Source organism: Cydia strobilella, chromosome 8 (genome assembly GCF_947568885.1).
Source record: "Cydia strobilella chromosome 8, ilCydStro3.1, whole genome shotgun sequence".
Classification (NCBI taxonomy): domain Eukaryota; kingdom Metazoa; phylum Arthropoda; class Insecta; order Lepidoptera; family Tortricidae; genus Cydia; species Cydia strobilella.
Genome location: NC_086048.1, coordinates 12,882,757 through 12,902,976, shown reverse-complemented (window position 1 = coordinate 12,902,976; position 20,220 = coordinate 12,882,757). Strand labels below are relative to the sequence as shown.

At 37.9% G+C, this 20,220-nt stretch overlaps 3 protein-coding genes across 4 annotated transcripts in view; 1 reads left to right on the top strand and 2 right to left on the bottom strand.

Moving 5' to 3' along the window:
* Positions 1-123: 123 nt before the first annotated feature.
* Positions 124-13,768, bottom strand: LOC134743740 (set1/Ash2 histone methyltransferase complex subunit ASH2). Of its 2 annotated transcripts, XM_063677374.1 has the most exons (10): positions 13,470-13,768; positions 13,166-13,344; positions 12,930-13,077; positions 12,499-12,695; positions 5,158-5,375; positions 4,891-5,068; positions 3,747-3,903; positions 2,970-3,093; positions 2,306-2,560; positions 128-1,314 (listed from the first exon to the last, which is right to left on the bottom strand). In XM_063677374.1, exons 1-10 carry the CDS (start codon positions 13,616-13,618, stop codon positions 1,210-1,212), a joined length of 1,710 nt encoding a protein of 569 aa, XP_063533444.1. In that variant the 5' UTR covers positions 13,619-13,768; the 3' UTR covers positions 128-1,209. The 2 variants fall into 2 exon arrangements, with proteins under 2 accessions (XP_063533445.1, XP_063533444.1); XM_063677375.1 differs by lacking the exons at positions 12,499-12,695; positions 12,930-13,077; positions 13,166-13,344; positions 13,470-13,768 and adding an exon at positions 9,835-10,068 and having other exon boundaries at positions 124-1,314.
* Positions 2,497-20,220, bottom strand: part of LOC134743724 (uncharacterized) — a 70,432-nt gene continuing 52,708 nt past the window's right edge. Inside the window, exon 19 of the mRNA XM_063677336.1 lies at positions 2,497-2,546. Within this exon, the coding sequence (XP_063533406.1) occupies positions 2,497-2,546 (50 nt within the window). The remainder of the gene's footprint in view (positions 2,547-20,220) is intronic.
* LOC134743780 (uncharacterized) lies at positions 14,344-19,618 on the top strand. Its single transcript, XM_063677435.1, has 4 exons — positions 14,344-14,672; positions 15,420-15,646; positions 16,609-16,721; positions 19,434-19,618. The coding sequence occupies exons 1-4, from the start codon at positions 14,450-14,452 to the stop codon at positions 19,585-19,587; spliced, it is 717 nt and encodes a 238-aa protein (XP_063533505.1). The 5' UTR covers positions 14,344-14,449; the 3' UTR covers positions 19,588-19,618.

Below are 20,220 nucleotides of genomic sequence, written 5' to 3'. Positions count from 1 at the left end.
CCATTACTCCCTGCAAGCGTTTCAATTTAACATAGCTTACCTACGAGGTATCAGATTCGTCTCAGTTGCCCCATTACAAATAAAACAAATTTATGAGTATAAAACATTTATCAATCAACATGTACACTTTTGCTTACACAACACAACATTCAACTTGAGATACCTATTGATGCAACCTTGATATATATATATATATACACTATTTTATGATTCTATTGTTGTCCTTTTAGGAGTGTTAGGAAATATAATACTCATCATTTCACTATACATTCATATGTATAGAACCTACATTTTTCAAATTTACCGCCTTTTTACTAGTGATAGATGGCCAGAGTACATAAATATTACGATCAGACAAAGCATTTTAATACATGATTAGTTTATGTAGGGCCAATATTCTATAATTACATAGTTGATTTAATGGTTACTATAGTATAATCTTATGTGACTATTTACCATTAAATTCATCACATTAGAGAACAGATATATGATAATAGTACATTATTGTCGAGGCTCGGAAGCCAGCAAGTAGCCTTCCAGCCGAGTCATATATAGTGCTTTTCTCAAAAATGGCGCAATAAATGCAAATATAATAGAAATATTTTACAGAAGCAACGTTTTTATGTATATATTTTCACAGAAAAAACTAAAAAGATTTGCTTTGCCGCCGTTTTATTTTTTAAATTAAAAATATACTGAAATAATTTTTTTATAGTCATGTTCGACATGAATGAACACCTTTAATATAAAACGCCAATAAACATGTAAATAATGTATAGAAAAGATCACTTTTCGTTCGCATAGCATGTGTCATCCTGATATATAGGACCAGGAACAAGTCTCACCCCTTATTTCCCAAAAGTTTAACCCTTAAATTGCCAACTTCCACATATTGGACCATAACTTTTGCCCCTTTTTTGGATTTTTTCTAACCAGGATCATTTTAACTTTCAGAGCCTAGGAGGTTTAAGTTCACAACCTTGCACGTTTTTATTTTTTCGAATTAAGGATTAAGTCAGATAAACGCGGCGCGAACGCGCACATGTTACATTGGTTGAGACATATAAACATAGGTTGACATGCAAACATAGGTTGAGAAGGGTAGTTGAATAAATATATACTATATACATATACATATAGTTCACTGTTGTGTCATATCTCACACCTCACACTAAGTGCATGTACACCGAATTAACGGTGCTACGTATATCAGAGATTGAAGTTGTCTAGTCGCAGCTTGCCCTCATTGTCGGTGAGGTACAGGAGGTCGGCCATGGTATGCTCGCAAATAGCTTCCTCGGCCTTCTCGGACATCTGGGTAACAACAAATAGGGATGATGACACATGTTGAGTTTTATAACAAAATCTAGTAAAATAGATAGCAAATGAGCAATTTATCACAATAATGTGGATATTATAAAATAATATATGGAAATGATAAAAAATACAGCATCTAAAAGTTTCAAAATTTAACGTTTTTTTTAACTTCCAAAAAGGAATACTCGTAAAGTAAAAATACCATTCGATTCCTTGCATTTTATCCAAAAAGATTATATAGCAAATATATGCATAAACGCAATATTTCACCTACATAAGCGCAATTTTACTTATATTCCATACATTCAAGATGCGCTCTCAGTGACCTTGACGTCACGTTCACATATCGTTTTGTAGGGAGCGTTTCGGGAGTGAAGTACGATTGTCGGACTTTGATTATCATTTCTGACTTTTGTATTGCTTTAATGCCCATGGTCCCATATAGACATTTGATCCCAAAAACAAACGTTATCGATTGATACCATTAATAAAAATTTGTCATCTAGCCTATTAAACTACAGTTTGAGCTTTGTCAAAAATTTTAAACGGTCAGCAACGTGCATGTAAGTCAATAGGGAGCGTGCAAGAACTATAGGGGGCAGCACAGGAGCCATCAGATTTCTGGCGCGAGGCGTAAATGTGAAGTTTATGCTTCCGATGTAACTCACAAGATGGCAGAACCTACTATGTACAAGAAAACGTACGAGAACGGTAGATGGCAACACTTGCTTTTGGCAATGTACATGTTTATGTTTCCGATTCTTATGCAACTTTTCAAATCTTACTTTTCTTTTCCCTATCCTATATACCTATATATTCACTCCCCGAGAGATGCTTGAAGTTGGGTCCAAAGTTGACGCTGACAGTGGCACTTATGTGGACTGACTAATGGATGATAGCAGCTTTGGTAAATGTCCAGGAAGGCTGCCCTTTGGCCCTGGCCATTCTTGAAGTAGATCTTAAAATTAGGAGGAAGAATGACTCTTACTGGTCTGAAGCTATATTCACTCCCCGGGGGATGCTTGAAGTTGGGCCCAAAGTTGACACTGACAGTGGCACTCTTATGCAGACTGACTGAAGGATAATAGCAGCCCTGATACACGTCCAAGAAGGCTGTCCCTTGGCACTGCCCGTTCTTAAAGAAGTAAATCTTGGAGCCGGTTAGTGGCTTCAGGCTGTTTAGAGATTCTTGGATGTTGTCTTTGTCTTCGTAGTAAAGGTGGCTTTTGAACTTTACTAATGGCTGGAAAAAAAGTAATACATATACTTATTGAAATATTAAATAGCAGAAAAAGGGTATTGGAGACTTCTAAAACTGCGAATGGTTACCATTTTTAAATACATAAGTAAAAATTGTCGTTGTTTTAGAAGAAGTTAAACGTGCAAAACTTCTAACTGGCAGGCTTTATTGAAGTTACTTATATTATCAATGGTAGTGGTAGAGCAGGTACAGATGTAGTGCATAATTGTTTTCCATAGTATTTTATCGGAAACGTTCGCATTTGTCATGCTACTTCAGTCGACCTCAGTACTTTTTGTACCGAGACAGAATGAAATAGCAAGACACGTTCGTACATTTCCGTGAAAAACCGATGGAAAATAATTATGCAGTACATCTGTATACAATATGAATATGAGAATCGTCAACTTACCCGATCTTTGTAGGTGTTGGGCGTGTACTTTGTATTGTGGTTGTTAGGAAGCACTATGAGGAAACCTAGCGTGTCGCCCTCGCCATAGCCGTTACTGTAATGTTTGCCGCGCGACTCGTGGAATCTGTAACGTGAATTGCAACTAAAGTAGGTACCTAGAGCAGCATGGCATCCAAACACTTGACATTTATATCACGTCTTGGCTGCAGCCGGGCTAGCACATGATTGGCGCGAGAGTATCTCGCCGCGACATAGACTACCCGTCCCCTTTTAATTCATACAGTTAGTAAAATACGGGTAGTCTATCTCACGGCGAGATACTGTCGCGTCAGTCATGTGCTCGGCTTACTGTAGGTGCGGTGACAACATCTACCGAGCAAAGTGAGGTTGTAGGGTCAACTATGGGTGAAATTTCATGCTTGTTAGATGATAATTCACCAATTTCCATATAAATTGGCAGAACCATAGATTAAATTAATAGAGAAATAACCAAAGTTAAAGCCGAAGTTAAGAAGCTAGGGCCCTAGGGGTTGTTGGTACCTATGTCCGGATCGTGACTTACTTATTCGGGGTGGACTGCTAGTAGTAGTGGTGGATTCGCACGAGAGAACGCATCTCATGGTCTGGTGGCCTTGCGGCTGCGCCACGAGTATATTAGTCGCTTGTCGTAGCCGACCGGCGCCTGCAGATTCGGGTAGTGCCGCCCCCCGCCTAGACAGGAGGCTGTACCACCTAGCATCTCCTCTACTATAGCCTCATAGACCTTAGTAGCGTTACCTGGTGCCCTTGCGGCTGCGCCACGAGTACCCGAACTTGTCGTATCCGAGCGGCGCCTGCAGGTTCGCGTAGTGCCGCCCCCAGCCTAGACGGGCGGCTGCGCCTTCCGGCATCTCTTCGACAGTGGCTTCCCAGTACCATGCCCCTCGTGATACACCTGTAAGCAACCACACATTATTTTTTTATTATTATTATTATTTTTTAAATAAATAAATCTTTATTGATCAAAACATACATGGTACATATGAAGTTGGAGCCCTGGAGACTGCGTTAGTTTACACTATGTTGCAGCCCCAGTGGTTGCCCGTATTATATAATCAGTTGGAATTATAAAGAACCATTAGACTTAACTTGTAACATAAAATATATAATATCTAATTTAGGTACAAACAATAATATAGCGGGAAGGCTATTCAAAAACTTGTATGCATTTGTGTGTGTGTGTGTGTGTGTGTGTGTACTAATCCTAACATCCAAATAATCCCTGGCTTAATAGTTTCTCAGTCTCATCATAATTCATAGAACATATTTACATAGAATTGATATTTTGTATCACCAAACCGCTTACGTGAGCGATCATGTCGCGAACGCGATGCGGCGCGGTTTCAACGCGAACGCGGCGCGGAAGACACAAACCGTCGATACGTTATGGAAGTGTCCTAGGTCAGCGATCTTGATGCCAAGGCGAAGCGGCGCGGCGCGTAATAGTCTGTCGCATCTACTTGCGGCCGTCCTGTCTCATTTCTTAGAACCACGCGTGCAGCTCGTGTTTGAAACACACATTCAGAGCTCATTATCCTATAAAGGGCACAAGGGGACGCCTGTTGCACGTAATCGGGCGAAGCTCGACATTCGAAGCAAGTTATTTTATCGAAGGGCCATTAATGGTAAGGCTTCACTTTATCTATAATAAGCCCATGGAACTCGCAAAGATATCTGACTCAACAGAAGTCTCATCATGTTACAGCTGCCCATCCCATCCCATCGTCAAATGTATCTTCAGGTGGCCTAGCCAAGATGACAATCGTTTGCAGAAAACGAAATGACGCTAATGCCTCTCTATCACTCTTCCATATTAGTGCGATAGAGACAGATATACCTAGTTTTCGTTTCGTTTCTCTGCAAACGGTTGTCCCTGTCTCACCGTGGGTGGCGCGCACCATGCAGTATCCCTTCTCGCCGGTGACCGCGAGCCGGTCCTCGGATATCTTCAGCTGCGGCGCGCGGTCGTGTAACGCGAGCAGCACCATACCGGGACAAAGCGAGCGGTACAACCAGCCTGGGATAGGCTTGCCGCTCCATTCATTGCTCTCGTCAAATTCCTAGAAAATGGAAATTTATATGATTTTGAATATTGAACATCTGGTAACGGATGTATGTTGTCTAATCAGTTAATTGGCTGCCTGCTGACCTGTCTGAACGGCGCGTGAGGGTCAGGCTCGGCCAGTATATACCGATAGCCATCCTTATTGAAGGGATGCTCGGTAGGATACCCATGAGATGGCAACTTGAGACTGGCGGGGTCGGCGGCACGGCCCTTCTTGCCGGCCGGGGCGCCCGCCTCGGCCGCGCCACCGACGGCCGGACGACGCTTGCCCTGACGTCCCTTTACGTTGCCTGCCAGGGGTACTGAAAAATATCGAAGTGATATTGCAGGAAAATGCTGATGCAGTCGTATTATTTAGTCTCATACATGATGGATAATGGTGGCAATCTGGCAATCCAGTATCCACCGGATAATGGTCGTCCAGAAGGTACAATTTTTACACAATTTTATTATACTGGCAATTGAATTGCGCGTGTTGTCGATGGAAAACAAAATTCAAGAACTTTGGTGGTTCAATGTGACCAACTGACCGATGAAAGTGCAGGTGTGGAGTAGACACAAGCACGCCAATTTTCAAAGTTATTTATTGGCAATAAGTGTGGACGAAGTTGAATCAAAAATTGGTGATCAAATCAAAAAATGGTAATGTGGAGCTTAAAACTGGGCGTATAATTAAATTATAACCAAATGAATTGACTGATCAGATTGGCATTTAAATTGGTCGTATTAACCAAAACTAATAATAACTTCGTGTACGCATATTTATATTAAATTGGTCAATTGTTAAGCCTTGACTGTACATATAAATATGTATCGAAGATTTCCACGTGCAAGTATAAGCAATGCACATTAAATCCGAGGTTAGCGGATATCCCACACTGTCACTTCTCTTCGATAGTGTACGATCCAATAATAAACCCATCGGTGCATATTAACCGTCCAATTTCAATACACCTCCTACTGGGACGGATATCTGAATGCTAAGGTATCAGTATACAATAGTTAGGGTACACTTTATAGTTTGTTTATGAGACAATGAGGTGGAATTTAATACGACTAAGAGAAGGAATAAGACAATTCAGCAAATAATACACTTTTACATGTCAAATTTTTACAAGCTATAAAAATAACCAAACATTAGAAAATACAATTACAAATAAGGAATCAATGAAATATAAGATACTTTGTTAGAGATCTATCCAGTTTCTAAATGTCGAATTACACAAACAAAACTATGTATAATAAAAAAAAATGCAAAGAAATACTAAAATTGTTTAAAGATGTAGAATGTAAAATAAAATAAAAAAAATAAGTGTCAGAGAAAAAATACATATAATAAAAAAAACACATTTTCCTTCATAAGTAAATTTTTTTTACTAAAAAAAAAGTTTTGTAATGTTCAATTCCAGCTCCTTCAAATGATATCCCAAGCGACCTAGTAACTGGACATTTTGCCCCCTCTTTATATTGGGCATTTTCCATAATTAATAATAATAAAATAAAAATTACACTTCCAATGTGTTCCCCGGTTAGCGTTGTTCATAACTATTCCAAAATTCAAATCGATACCTTCAGTAGTTCTCGAGATATTTAGCAATGTGACAGACAGACAGTCGCACCATAAGGATTCCTTTTGTACCTTTTTGGTAATTCTGGTATGGAACCCTAAAAACGAAATATACGATCATACAATCGACCAATATTACCCTCCTCTTACTCTTAGTCAGTCGGGCAATATATAAAGCTTGTAAAAAAAAACTTACATTCCATGTCGAGTGCTCGACTGCTCGAATATCACCTAAGTCCAATAAGTGACAAAATTCTTATTTTGTAAGACGCGCGATAAGATAGCGCTATCAGTGTGAACTGCGTATAATCGACGTCTATAATATTTGCCATGTCGTTGCTCAGAGTAGGCGAGCCGGCCAATAGCACCAGACCAGTCCAGTGTAACTTAGAGCCTCAAATCTCTTTAGCTACTTACTAAATAGAGCATAATAAGATGACTTGACTCACGATAGAAGGTTGACTGGTAGAAATGCCTGTAGCTGTAGCATTAAGTCCACCTTTTGTACATTTGTATTTTCTTTTGTGCAATAAAGATTAAATAAATAAATAAAAAAAAGTACAAAAACAAAAAAATTCTAACTTGAAATTCCTGGTGAAAAGGGGGTTGGAATTTTGTATGGGGGGGGGGGGATCAATCACCGCTGAACCGATTTAGTTGAAATTTGGTATGTAGATAGTTTTGAATGATGGTTATGTTATGTCTAGTGGTATGTAGATAGTTTTTGTTATGGAAAAGGGATATAGGATATAGAAAAGTTTTCAATCTAAAAGTTTGTGAATTTAGGGCTTGTAGAGTTAGAAGCTTGGCTCTACAAGAGATCTGATAACTTTTTTCAGTCAGATCTGGTAACTTTTGTCAGTGCGAGCCGTACAGGTTTCGTTTTGGCAACATTTTACATGAAAATATGTTTTTGGTGGTATGAGTGACAAAATCTGTTTTGAAATCTGCGTACCACATTTATTCATGTAAATTACAAACATCAACTATAATATTAAGTTTTAGGGGGGAAATGGGTTAGGTAGAGTCCGCCTACGCTAACTTTACACCGACTTGAATAACACAAAGTGAGGGAGTGCCATTATGAACGTCATATTTTCATAGAAATTATAAAAAATGGTGTAAGAAGCTACTGTATGGTGGGGCTTGCAGCGTCATTTTTCATACAAAACCGGCCAAGTGCGAGTCGGACTCGAGCACGAAGGGTTCCGCACCATTACACAAAAAACGGCAAAAAAAGTCACGTTTGTTGTGTGGGAGCCCGACTTAAATATTTATTTTATTCTGTTTTTAGTATTTATTGTTATAGCGGCAACAGAAATACATCATGTGCGAAAATTTCAACTGTCTATATAAATATGACGGTTGATGAGGTACAGCCTGGTGACAAATGGATAGACAGACGCACGAACAGCGGAGTCTTAGTAATAGGGAGGGTACGGAACCCTAATAAAATAATTCTTGTGAACACATCGCTCTATGATGCTATGGTAGGTGCCATCGACGACACTTAAGTGTTAACTGACAATTCAAAAATCTAATTCCACCGATGACCAGATAAGAATGTTGCTGTGTATTCTGAGCGCAAGATTCCATATTAAACTCAACATTTTATATTGAGTTCAAGATCGGTAACAACTTATCGTTGTCTAAGGGCGGAATGGGCGGATTCTGCCGTCTTTAGACTAAATCATGAACGCGCTACAAGCCTCCATTAACTAAAATCGTTTGTCTTGATCAGCCATTTTGACCTAAGTATTTTTAAGAACTAAAAGGACAAAACATTAAAATGACTAATTGAGGCCTAAAGCGTGTTTAAAAATAGGGCGTATATTCTGGAGGCTAGCCGAGATGACAATCTTTTGCAGGAAACGAAACGCTAGCTATCTGGTTCTCTATCGCACTAATATGGAATAGAGACAGACAGGTAGCGTTGGCTAGGCAGCCTGGTCACTCTGGCTCGCTTGAGCGTTCAACTCGCTTGCGGGTAGATAAGGGATGGGAATAGCAATTTTGCTTAGGGATAGCAGGTCGAATATATCCTATAAAAGTGCAAAATATAAGCAATTTAATCTCTAACTAAAACAAACATAATCCCATACAAACAAGAACTTGTCGAAATTTAAACAACCTTTTTTATTGTGATACACTTAATCAGACTATAGGCACATTTTAATAACAAAACCTCCGTGAGACACAGATATATTAAACCCGACCCGACCCGGGTGAGTGACCCGTTATTAATATATTTAATATATAACCCATTCACCAAAGTCAGAACCTGTTTTTTCATAGCGACTGAGTGTGTAATGTCAGTAAAGTTTTTTTTATTCTATTTATTTATTTATTATTTTAATAGGTGGCGAATGAAGAGACGCTATTTTATAAGGATATTATTAATTTAAACTAAAGATGTGTAAGTTGCGGAAAGTTCAAAAAAGTTTCGGAAATTTCGGAAAGATTTCACAGGAAACAAAGGAAACTTTCATTTTGGAAATGGACATTTTCGATTCTTATACAAATTTATGAGAAACATAAAAAAATCGCAATTTTGAAAACTTTTCCGTGGCACATCAGTAATTTAAACATGATTTAGTTATAAGTAGATGTGTATTTGTTGTCTTTGTATGTATGTATACCGATTTAAACTTACAGGACCTTCACCGATCCGCTCCGGCTTCGTACGGTGTAAATAAATTTTTTTTGCAGTATATTTCAAATAATTTTATACAAAATTTTTACTAATTTTACATACAAACCCTAAACCTTCCTCTTGAATCACTATCTGTTTATCCGTTAAGATTTAATAAGCGTACAAACAGACGGAATGAGTTCGATGTACTATGTAGAGATAATATAAATGAGATAATAGAAGCACTGTCAGAAAGGTACATTATGAATAAATACTATAGTTAGTATTGAAAACAAGAATTTAAATAATTCCAAAATAAATCCTTACAATTCATGATCGGTCAAATTGAGCCGTAATCTTTAACCATTATTTTGAATATAATTATTATTCGTAGGCGTTACACGATTGCCCAATCGTTAAAAACATTTTCAATAAGAGAACGAGATAACACGTAAAACAATCGAAGTAAATTATACATACATACCTATGAACCTATAATGTATAAGTCACAGCGTCAGTGATAATGCGCAAATAAAACAAAATTATGTACGAAAAAACTTACCAGCCATCAAAGTTCAAGGTGATGAACCATTTAAATCTAAAATCAATAGTCAAGACACAGCACCGACGACACAATGCCTATGTGAGACGAGGAAATAGTGATATAACACATACGTAGAGCTATGTGTGCATGTTTACAAACACTAATGCGTACAATAGCGGACAATGTTGTGATGGAATATTGTAGATGTGTCTGGGAGTTAACCGCGTGTGCGCCGACGGTAGTGCTTGGTTTGACTGACGGAGCGATAACGATAGGAATGTACAGACATATATCTCAACTAGTTGTGCCTGCGGCTTCGGTCGCATGGGATTCGGATTGTCTTTCCATCGGGCTGAATTCCCAAAAATAAAGTAACAGTAAATCCCAGGACTTCACGCTAAATTTCATCAAAACTGGTTCAGCATTCAGCCATGAAAAGGTGACACATAGACTGTTACTTTATTATCTTTAACATTAGTATATTATAGTTGGATGTATCGATATAGACGTTATATGTACAGATAGTCAGATGTATATGTACATTTTACACAAAAGTATATCTTAGTAACCTTGATTTGTATGAAAATCAAGCATGCTGATTGATTACTTTTTACCCGACTTAAATTTCATAGAAGGTTCTGTGTTCGGTTGTGGCTTGTGGCTATGTTTTTTTTTAAATGTATGTTCACCGATTACTCCGAGACCCGTGGTCCGATTTGAATAATTCTTTTTTTGTTCGAAAGGAACTACCTCCAAGGTGGTCCCACATTAATCTGGTGCTGTTATGATGCTGGGATCCATGAGGAATTGAGAGCTCATGGGCACATGTATGGTTATTTGGGTGTTTTCTTAAGCAACTCAAGCATTTCCTCTTGAAAACCACCAATATGATGGACCTGATCATGATTTTTTAAATGTAGATTACTCTGGCACCCGTGGACCGATTTGAGTAATTCTTGTTTGAAAGAAGCTCCTCCAAGGTGTTTTCATAATGTTAGTGGTTCTGTCTGATCTGATGATGGAATCCGTGAGGAATTGAGTGGACTCCTCAATTTTTAAAGGCACGAGTATGGTGATATCGGTGTTTTCTAAAGTAACTCAAGCATTTCCTGCCGAAAACCACCAATTTGATGTAGTGCAACTGTAGCCTTACCACGAGTTTGATACTACATATTCGCTAACGTCTTCGTAACTTACCTTCTATACATCTCGCTCGCACTAATAGGATGCCAGTACGAGCGAGATGCATAGAAACTATAGAAAGTAAGTTACGCACACGCTAGCGAATATGCCGGTGTCAAGCTCGTGCAAAGGCTACTGATGATGAAGACCACGGCGATATGTGTAACTTCCCTCTTGTTATTGGGCGTATTATGATTTTTGATGTAGGTAGTGTTGGAAATGACTACAGAAAGAGACTGAGAGGTGAGAGGTGAAGGTAGAGGCTAAGGTTGGGGGTTGAAGGGGCAGTGAGTTGATGGGTCGAGGACTGATGAGTTGGAAGTTGAGGGATCAGGGGTTAGTAGTTTAGCGGTCGGGGGTTGGAAGTTGAGGGATCGGGGGTTACGGGTCTGGGGTTGAGGGGTAGGGGAATGGCGGTTGAAACGTTGGTGGTTCAGGGTTCAGGGTCGAGGGGCTTAGTGATCAGGGGTTGGTGTGCTGTCAGGTTGAGTGATCGGGGGTTCGGGGGTTGAGGGTTTGGGTCGGTGGTGGGGCGGAGGATGGATTTAGTGTAGTGACAGGAATCATATCGAATTTAGTGTTAAGCATGATTACGTTTTTCATTCATGCGTCACATGTGTCGGGACTGACGAAAAGTGTATTGCTCAACAACTTATAACTAATATTATATGCAGGAGTTGAAAGTAGAGTTCCCGTTAATCCGATTATAATATTAGCTGAAAATCATTGAACATTAGACTTTCCGTTTTAGCAGTACTGAGAGTTCCACTACTTGACGCTAGATGTAGACTACGAAAATAATAGTCTATTTGGTAACAAAACCGATGTATGGAGTAATGTCTTCTTAATTCTCTTTGGTTTTGACATGGGGGTGTCACTGCGCAGTTTAGGTATATTTGGCCGGCGCACCGCCCGGGAAGGTGTAAGTATGGCAGTGGGCTGCCGCTCGGCTCCCACGATAGTCGTGTCACGTGGCACTCGCGCAAAATTGAAAATACGCAATGGCTTTGAAACCTAAATCGCGATCTAATCTGTATAAAACACAATGTTCTGTTTACGGATGTCTGAATAAACGGAAGAACAAGGAAGCAGAAAAAACTTTTTTTTTAAATTCCGGACTATATTGACCGACATATTTTCTAAGGAATAAGTACTTCTGTGGCATACCTACTTCCGTGGGAATCAGACATACTATCTCCGGCAAAAAAAATTATGTTTACAGAATCAACGTTTGTAATTCCTACATATTTATCTTAAAAATAATAAATCAGTAGGTATAGGTACAAAAACTTGTCAAGTGACAACCCCGTGCCGACACTCGCAGCTCGGTCATAAAACTGCGGCGCGCAAAGAAGATTCACGGTTCGTGCGCGGTTATAAGTTTCAATTTTGCTTGCAGGCAGCGAGTGTAGGTATAATTTTATACCTAAATCTGGCTTTTCTGAAGGAGTGAATTTTCTGTATGGTAGTACTATTTGTTATTCTGTGGTTTTGACTTACTTGTAGCAATCCCCATATCAGTGACTTTCAGCTGCCCCTGCTTGATCATGGCTTCATAGTTAGGCTTGATAGAGGTAAGCTCCATATTATAGAGCCCAAACATTGGCCCGTGGGTTGAGTCCTCCTCGTATGTGAAAAGGACCTGGATATCCTTGATCAGCGCTCTTTGCACTGTAGCATACCAAGATTGAGTCACTCTGAAAATAAATTTCTTAATGTAGAACTTTTGAGTGCAACACTGAAAATTATAATATGACATTTACTTTGCGACATTTGTAAACCGACCAGTATGTAAATGAAATGTTAAAAAACAATAAGACTAAGGAGATCCAAACAACACAATTTTTTAAATTTTACATTTCTTTTATGGAAGCCTAGGTTATCAAAACTCATCACAGGCCATCACAAGACACACTTTAGTAAGACTTTACCTTCGAGGCATAGTCGTCATTGCCTCCCAGTATTGATCTATGTATGGAATAATCTCTCTATCTTTGCTGAAAAGGGTCTTATTGCTACCATTTTTGGCACACTCCTGCTTCAAATTTGCAATAGCTGTCAGACACATTTGAGGAAATGCTGCAAAATAAAAATAAAAATTATCACTGAGAATTAAGTTTCAAATATATAAGTTTATAATATAAAACTCAAAATATACAATACTCACGAGCTTGATTCTTCTTAAAAGTCTCCAAACCAGTTGGAGAGCAGTTCTTACAAATGAACAAATAATTTGTCATAAAAGGCACCAATTTTCCTAACTGATACCCAATACAAGACTCATGAAACCATCTGTTACATGAAGCACACAGTAGTTCCACTATGTTAAGATTCCTGTCTTTGCCACTGTAAAAAAAGAAATAGGATCTTAAAGAAGTTAAATTTGGAATGCAGGCTGTTTCCAGTGTTTAACCTGCCAGTGTCTTAGTACTTAGGAAAGGAACGTTTATTTTTTTGTTAGTTGTACTTACCAGTAGCAAGACCCCTGAGAATCACTTCCAGATTTATTTGTTTTGTTTTTATCGGCATTATCTGTCGGCTTATGAGATTCTGAATGCATGCATTGTGCACTATGTGATATATCTGCTTCGGATGATTTTCTTGTGTCTTCAGACGCCATCTCGCGTAACAGGATCCCCTGGACACAAATAAATCCTTATTGTCTGAAAATATATTCGAGTATCACATGATTTACTGGAAATCTCTAAAGTAAAACGCTCTAATATGATATAGGCAAAACCAAAACGGGATAAACGATTAAACGCTTGATTGTTGATTGACCAAATCAAATAGTTTTTTTTTGTAAAGAATTAAAATTCGATTGTATTATAATGTCACATTACAATTCTGTCAAGTTTAATTTAGCGCTAGTATAGCATTGTATTACACTAAAGAGTGAAAGAGATAAACTATTAGTTCTAAACATATCAACTGCCTAACATTATTTTGCTTGATTTTACCGTACACTACATTCGTTCAGAATTGTATTAAATTGATAGGATAAAATAAAATAAAAATATAGTTTGTCAAGGGACTGTCTCATTTCTGGCGTAGACGGAGAGTCATACTGTCTTCGTCTTGCACTGGTGCTGGCGCTCAGAAGAAGGGGATGAGTGTAGTTTTTTTTGTTTCTATTTACTGACAAGATTTGCTTGACCAACTATATTTATAGAAAAATATCGACGATATATAAAAAAATAAATAGTAACAATTCATAAATGTTATAAAAAAACAACAAAAAAGAAAAACAACAAAAAATAATGTCCAACACAGAACGAAAATGGAACGAAATCAATGACATAATAATAATAATTTGAAAACTAATCGACAGTTAGTTACGTTACCTTGACAACAGCTTATTGGTTACTGTTGCGTATGTTATTTATTAATTTATTTAAGTTTTACCACGTTTTACGTGAATTATTAATAACTTGTCCTAATCTTAAAAAACATGGATTCCACAACCAATACTGAGAACTTCAACATAAAGTTAAAGACGTCCCAAGAGAACATTCTGCTGGAAATTATTAAAGAAGTCTGCAGTGACTCCAATAGCAAGATTTCATCAAAACTTATTGGCAAAGTTAATAGGATTATTGCGGACTGTGATTTATCTCATTATTCTAGTTTACACAAGCTAAGCACAGTCGATGAAAGCACATCTACTTTACTGGGTAAGTGGAGCTTAAAATAAGTACCTAAAATTGTAATTCTTATAAATAATAGCAAATTTCTGGTCGTTAACAAATACGCAAGGAAAAATCTGAAACTTCAGCAACATGCTGAGGGATAAAATGTCATAACCCTCAGCACTGATGTATAGTCATCGGCGTTTTTGGTGCCGGAATGTTTTACACTAGCCAAAAAATAGGTAAAAACCGATACTTATTTGACATTTCTGCACATTTGGTGCTTACTACCTATTTATAATTCATAGTTTGGTTAATTTACCTGAGACAAAAAACAAAAGTGACCGACATACTCACTAAAATAGATCAGCAGAAGTGGAGATGGACTGGCCACATGTTGAGAGACAGGCGGGAAAAATGGAGCAAAAATAGTAACAGATTGGTATCCAAGAGGTTGTATACGGGGCCAGAGGAGACCTCGAACAAGATGGGAGGATGAACTCAAACTCACAGCGAGCCCGAACTGGAGAAGAGTGGCCCACGACAGACCTCAATGGAAAGAGCTAGAGGAGGCCTTTGCCAAGCGGCACACTGAGCTACGGGACATACTCTAGCTCAGAATAAAAGGGCTAGATAGATAGATAGATAGATAGATAGTTTGGTTAATTTACAATAAACAAAGTTATAAATACACAAAATCATTCCTGCACTAAAAACCCCAATGTATGTAGGCCAAGACAGATGGAGAAGGCAATTACAATTTTTTTTTAAAGTAATTTTAATTCATTCCAGGTCTCATGAACCAAACAACAAGAGAGCTGAGCTATGACGAGCAATCGGAGCTGATGCAGGCAATATTAGTTAAGATCCATGCCAAACTTCCGGCATACATCGCAGAGCTTGAGCAGCTGAAGCAAACCAGCCTCTCCAGCAAAGATGCCCGCAAACAGCAGATCCAGGAGCTTCAGGAAAGCTTGGATGAAAAGCTCAACACTTTGCAAGAACAGGAATCTGAGAAAGTAAAATCTTCAAATAAAATGCATGAGAAAATTGGTTTATTATAGTCAGGCAAAATTTATAACACAGGGGTAAGAGAACTTATTCACCTTTAACCCGTGGAGCGCGCCAGTACCACAGCAGTATGGAACTCCTTTACTAACTAGCATAACATGTGTGATACGGCGGAGCTCCATGGGTTAATATCATTAATTTGTCTCTTTCTTTGGCATTACTGAAAGGAATATTTTTTTATATTGTATTTTCTACCCTCAAATGTATGCTTTAAGGGCAACCAGGATTTCAATAAGTTCACAATTCAAAGGAGTTTCAATATTTGACTACTAGTCAAATCAGTATTTTTTTTTGAACTTTACTGTCAAAACTATTTGCCACTATGGAATTTATAAGAAACATTGTGGAAACATTACACAATGACGTGAATGACGTAACGATCGAGTCACCTACTCTTTATACAAAGTTCTATAAGATTTATGCCCACTTGCTCCATCCCACTAACCCGGGGCTAAGCGGTTAAACCGTTAACCCAGTGTCAAATTGTACTGGTAACCATGGTAACTCCAGGTTTAACTGGTTAACCCCGTGTTAGTGGAATGGTGCAAGTGGGCCTTATAAAATAGAAATTGTGTCTAAAAATAACTCCAGACTGTGTTTCACAATCAAGGCTTTGCCACACTGGATGCGTTCTGCGGTCAGCGGTCAGGTCAAACTCGCATTATGTATGAACAACATTGACAGCAACCTTTGAAGTTGAAGTTTGACCTGACCGCTGCCCGCAGAACACATCCAGTGAGGCAAATCCTTTAATGTTCTGGTGCTTTATGTCATGCATGGTGTGAAGTAATTTAAAAATAGCCAACATCCCTATTTCTTGGTATGCAATGTATCATAGCTTCATGAAAAGTGTTCTTGAAGTGGTGTTTTTTCAAGTCTTTAATTAGACTTAGGAAGATATATATTTCAGGTGGAGCTGATGATGGAGTGGCTCAACCACCGGCTGCATGATGCCACCAAGTTCAGTGAGTCCTCTACCGAGCTGCTTACCCTCAAGACCAGGAGTTTGGAGCTCAAGTCCAAGTGAGTTAACATCTGAAATCTGATCTTAAACCTACAAAAAATGAGTATTGCATGGGACTGTTTACCCATTATACAAGCCTCAATTAGTTAATTTATGTATAATCCCATTCTTACATATGCGTAAGAGCCGTTACCGGGATCCCCGAAATATATATATATACAGGATGTCCTTAGCCATTGGACAAAGCCGAAATGTACATATGCATTAGGGTATTTAGAATCAGTATACAAAGTATCATAACAACCGGTGTAGCGGTTACGAAGAAATTAACAAATTACGATTTTTTACTTTGGAGCAGCCTGTATGTGTTAATAGCTCCTGAGGTAATAAATAGTATGAAACCTTCTTCGACCTTATTGATTATCTTTTTTTATTTATAAATTAATAAGATTCAGACTTTTGACAAATGTCATCATTGCCGCACATTTCCGAACAAGTTGTCAAAAACACTGCCAAGTATGTTTCTTTTTGTAGTCGATCATTGGAATTAATTATTGTTCGTTTTTTTTATATCTTTTGTTCTAATTAAAAAAAGTTAACGTTAGAGCATTCCTGAGAAGTAACCCTACGTGGGATTTCAGGGTTTGTCCAACGGCTAAGGTCACCCTGTATATACACGGTGTTTCATGACCCACTGATAACCTAAAAACAGTTTGTTCAGAATCGATAGGAGAATCGATTGCGCTATATTTTAATGGGGGTAATTTTTAGGGTTCCGTACCCAAAGGGTAAAAACGGGACCCTATTACTAAGACTCCGCTGTCCGTCTGTCTGTCCGTCTGTCACCAGGCTGTATCTCGTGATCTGTGATAGCTAGACAGCTGAAATTTTCACAGATGATGTATTTCGGTTGCCGCTATAACAACAAATACTAAAAACAGAATAAAATAAAGATTTAAGTGGGGCTCCCATACAACAAACGTGATTTTTGACCGAAGTTAAGCAACGTCGGGCGGGATCAGTACTTGGATGGGTGACCGTTTTTATAGTTAATGGTACGGCACCCCCCGTGTGTGAGTCCGACTCGCACTTGGCCGATTTTTTATATTTTTTATTATTATTTTTACATGCCCTCTACAAGTTTGTAATGCAACAATATCAATAACTAACATTTGACACGTTATTTGTCAATGAGCAACACCCACTGGCCATTGGTAAACCTTATCTCGTTGCAGTAAGATATGCAAATGGTCAGTTAACAGTGTTTACGATGGTAGCTAGCAATTGTTTGGTTTCACTAACGGCGTAACGTCTTGTGTAGGATTACCAGTCGAATAGAATTGTGAAGAAAACTAAACAACGAATATTTTTAGGGTTCCGTACCTCAAAAGGAAAAAACGGAACCCTTATAGGATCACGCGTGCGGGTGTCCGTCTGTCACAGCCCATTTTCTTCAAAATTACTGGACCAATTAAGTTGAAATTTGGTACACATACGTAAGTTTGTGACCCAAAGACGGACATGTAACGTAAACAAATGAATTTTAAACATGGGGGCCACTTTTGCGGGGTAAATGAGAAAATTTAAAAATAAAGTTTTTAAAACTATATCGTGTTACATATCGTATGAAAGAGCTCGTTATGTGTATCTCAAATATATATTTTTTGTAATTTTAACATAAATAGTTTAGAAGTTATTTAAGAAAATAGCCAAAAAATTACCATTCCCCCCCCCCCCTTTATCTCCGAAACTACGGGGTCTAAAGTTTTGAAAAAAATATACAAAATAGCTCTTCACCTATAGATCACAGGAAAACCTATTAGAAATGTGCAGTCAAGCGTGAGTCGGTCTTAATTATTTAGTTTTTCATCCGACCCATACGGATTTTTAAAAAAAATCTCACGTTTCACATAAAAAAATGGCTACATTGTTAAACATTGTGTAATGTACGGAACCCTTGGAACGCGAGTCCGACTCGCACTTGTTTTTAATATTTATCGTATTAAAGAATAAATATACTCAAGATAAGTCGAAAATAAATACAAAATCTGTTGGGGTGTCTCAGGGTTTCAGTGGCTCAAGTAACACCGTGTATATATATACAAAGATAGATATAACTCCGTAATAGATGGATACAGTCTAAGGAAAAAACGTGCCTCGAAAATCAAGAAAATTTGATTCTCGATCAGATATCGCTACTAGTTTTGGCCTACAGTCGTATAGATGGCGTTGACGGTCTCGTTTGTTATTTAACAATTTTAACGCATATCAGTGAAAGAACATGGGTCAAAATCATAAAAATAATTAATGCAAATAAAAAAAATCATTTATCTATATTTAAATACATTCTATCGTATTTTTATAAATCTTCATTTTTAGTTTTAAAGTGTGTCGACAGATGGCAGTGAATTTACTGGGGTTACAAAATTTACTATGACAGTACCGCTCTAGTATAAGTTACTCTATGATATATATATATACACACAACACAAGTATATATATATCATAGAGTTTTTTATAAAACATAGTATAAAGTTAGAATGCTGCTTATTTGCTACACACACACACACACACAACGCAAAACATACAACATTGTGTTGTGGGTTGAAACGGTAAACTCACATCCCACCGCATTTTTCATCTTCACGTCACTCAAATCACATATTGTATAAAAATAATAATAATAAATAAGGGTTTTTTAAGTAAAGGGTTTTATTATATGTTAACTTCTATTACCAACTAAAAACTTAACTTATTTCTGTCATTCTCAGAATACTGCACCTTCAGATCCTGCAAAGCATCTTCACGGAGACCAGTCAGTCGATCAAGGCGTACTGCGAACTGCACAAAGACTTGAAAGACAACGTGAAAGACGCGGAGACCAGGATCAAGAAGTATAGAGAAATCATTGACAGTGATTTCTAAATGGGTGCTAATAAATAGTTAGTATCAATAATTTTGTTTAATTTACCTATTGTAGTTTGTTAGATGATTCACAGACTCCACTCCGGCAAACCAGTGTAATGTGACTCGTGACTTAGGGGTCATCAATTAGATCACACGTTTAGATATTGTATCTGAACCTACATAAACTAATTACGACGCGACGATGTGCACGACAGCGCCACACAGCGGTTGCAACTATAGGCTTGTATTTTGTCAACACTATTAAGCGATAAGTAAGTATATCGTAATAATTTCAGTGAAAACTACTAAACGGATTTTTATGCGGTTTTAACCTATGAATAGGGTGATTCTTGAGGAAGGTTAAGGCGTATAATTTGTTAAGGTTTTGTGTAAATTGGTTGAAATGTGACGATATTTGGTAATGAAGTCAGAAAAAAATCACGCTGGCTAAGAGCTTTAATCGAAAACGCTGCCCAACCCGTTTGAGATATAACAAAACAATGTATGGTGGAAAGATCTCTCTTTTATTGCTCTATAAAAAAGTCCGCGATGGTGTATGTCTATCTTTTAAGGATAACTTACTATACCCATTCTTATCTTCTACAAAAAGATTTCATAGTATGTGGTATTTGCAAAGCTATTTACACGGAT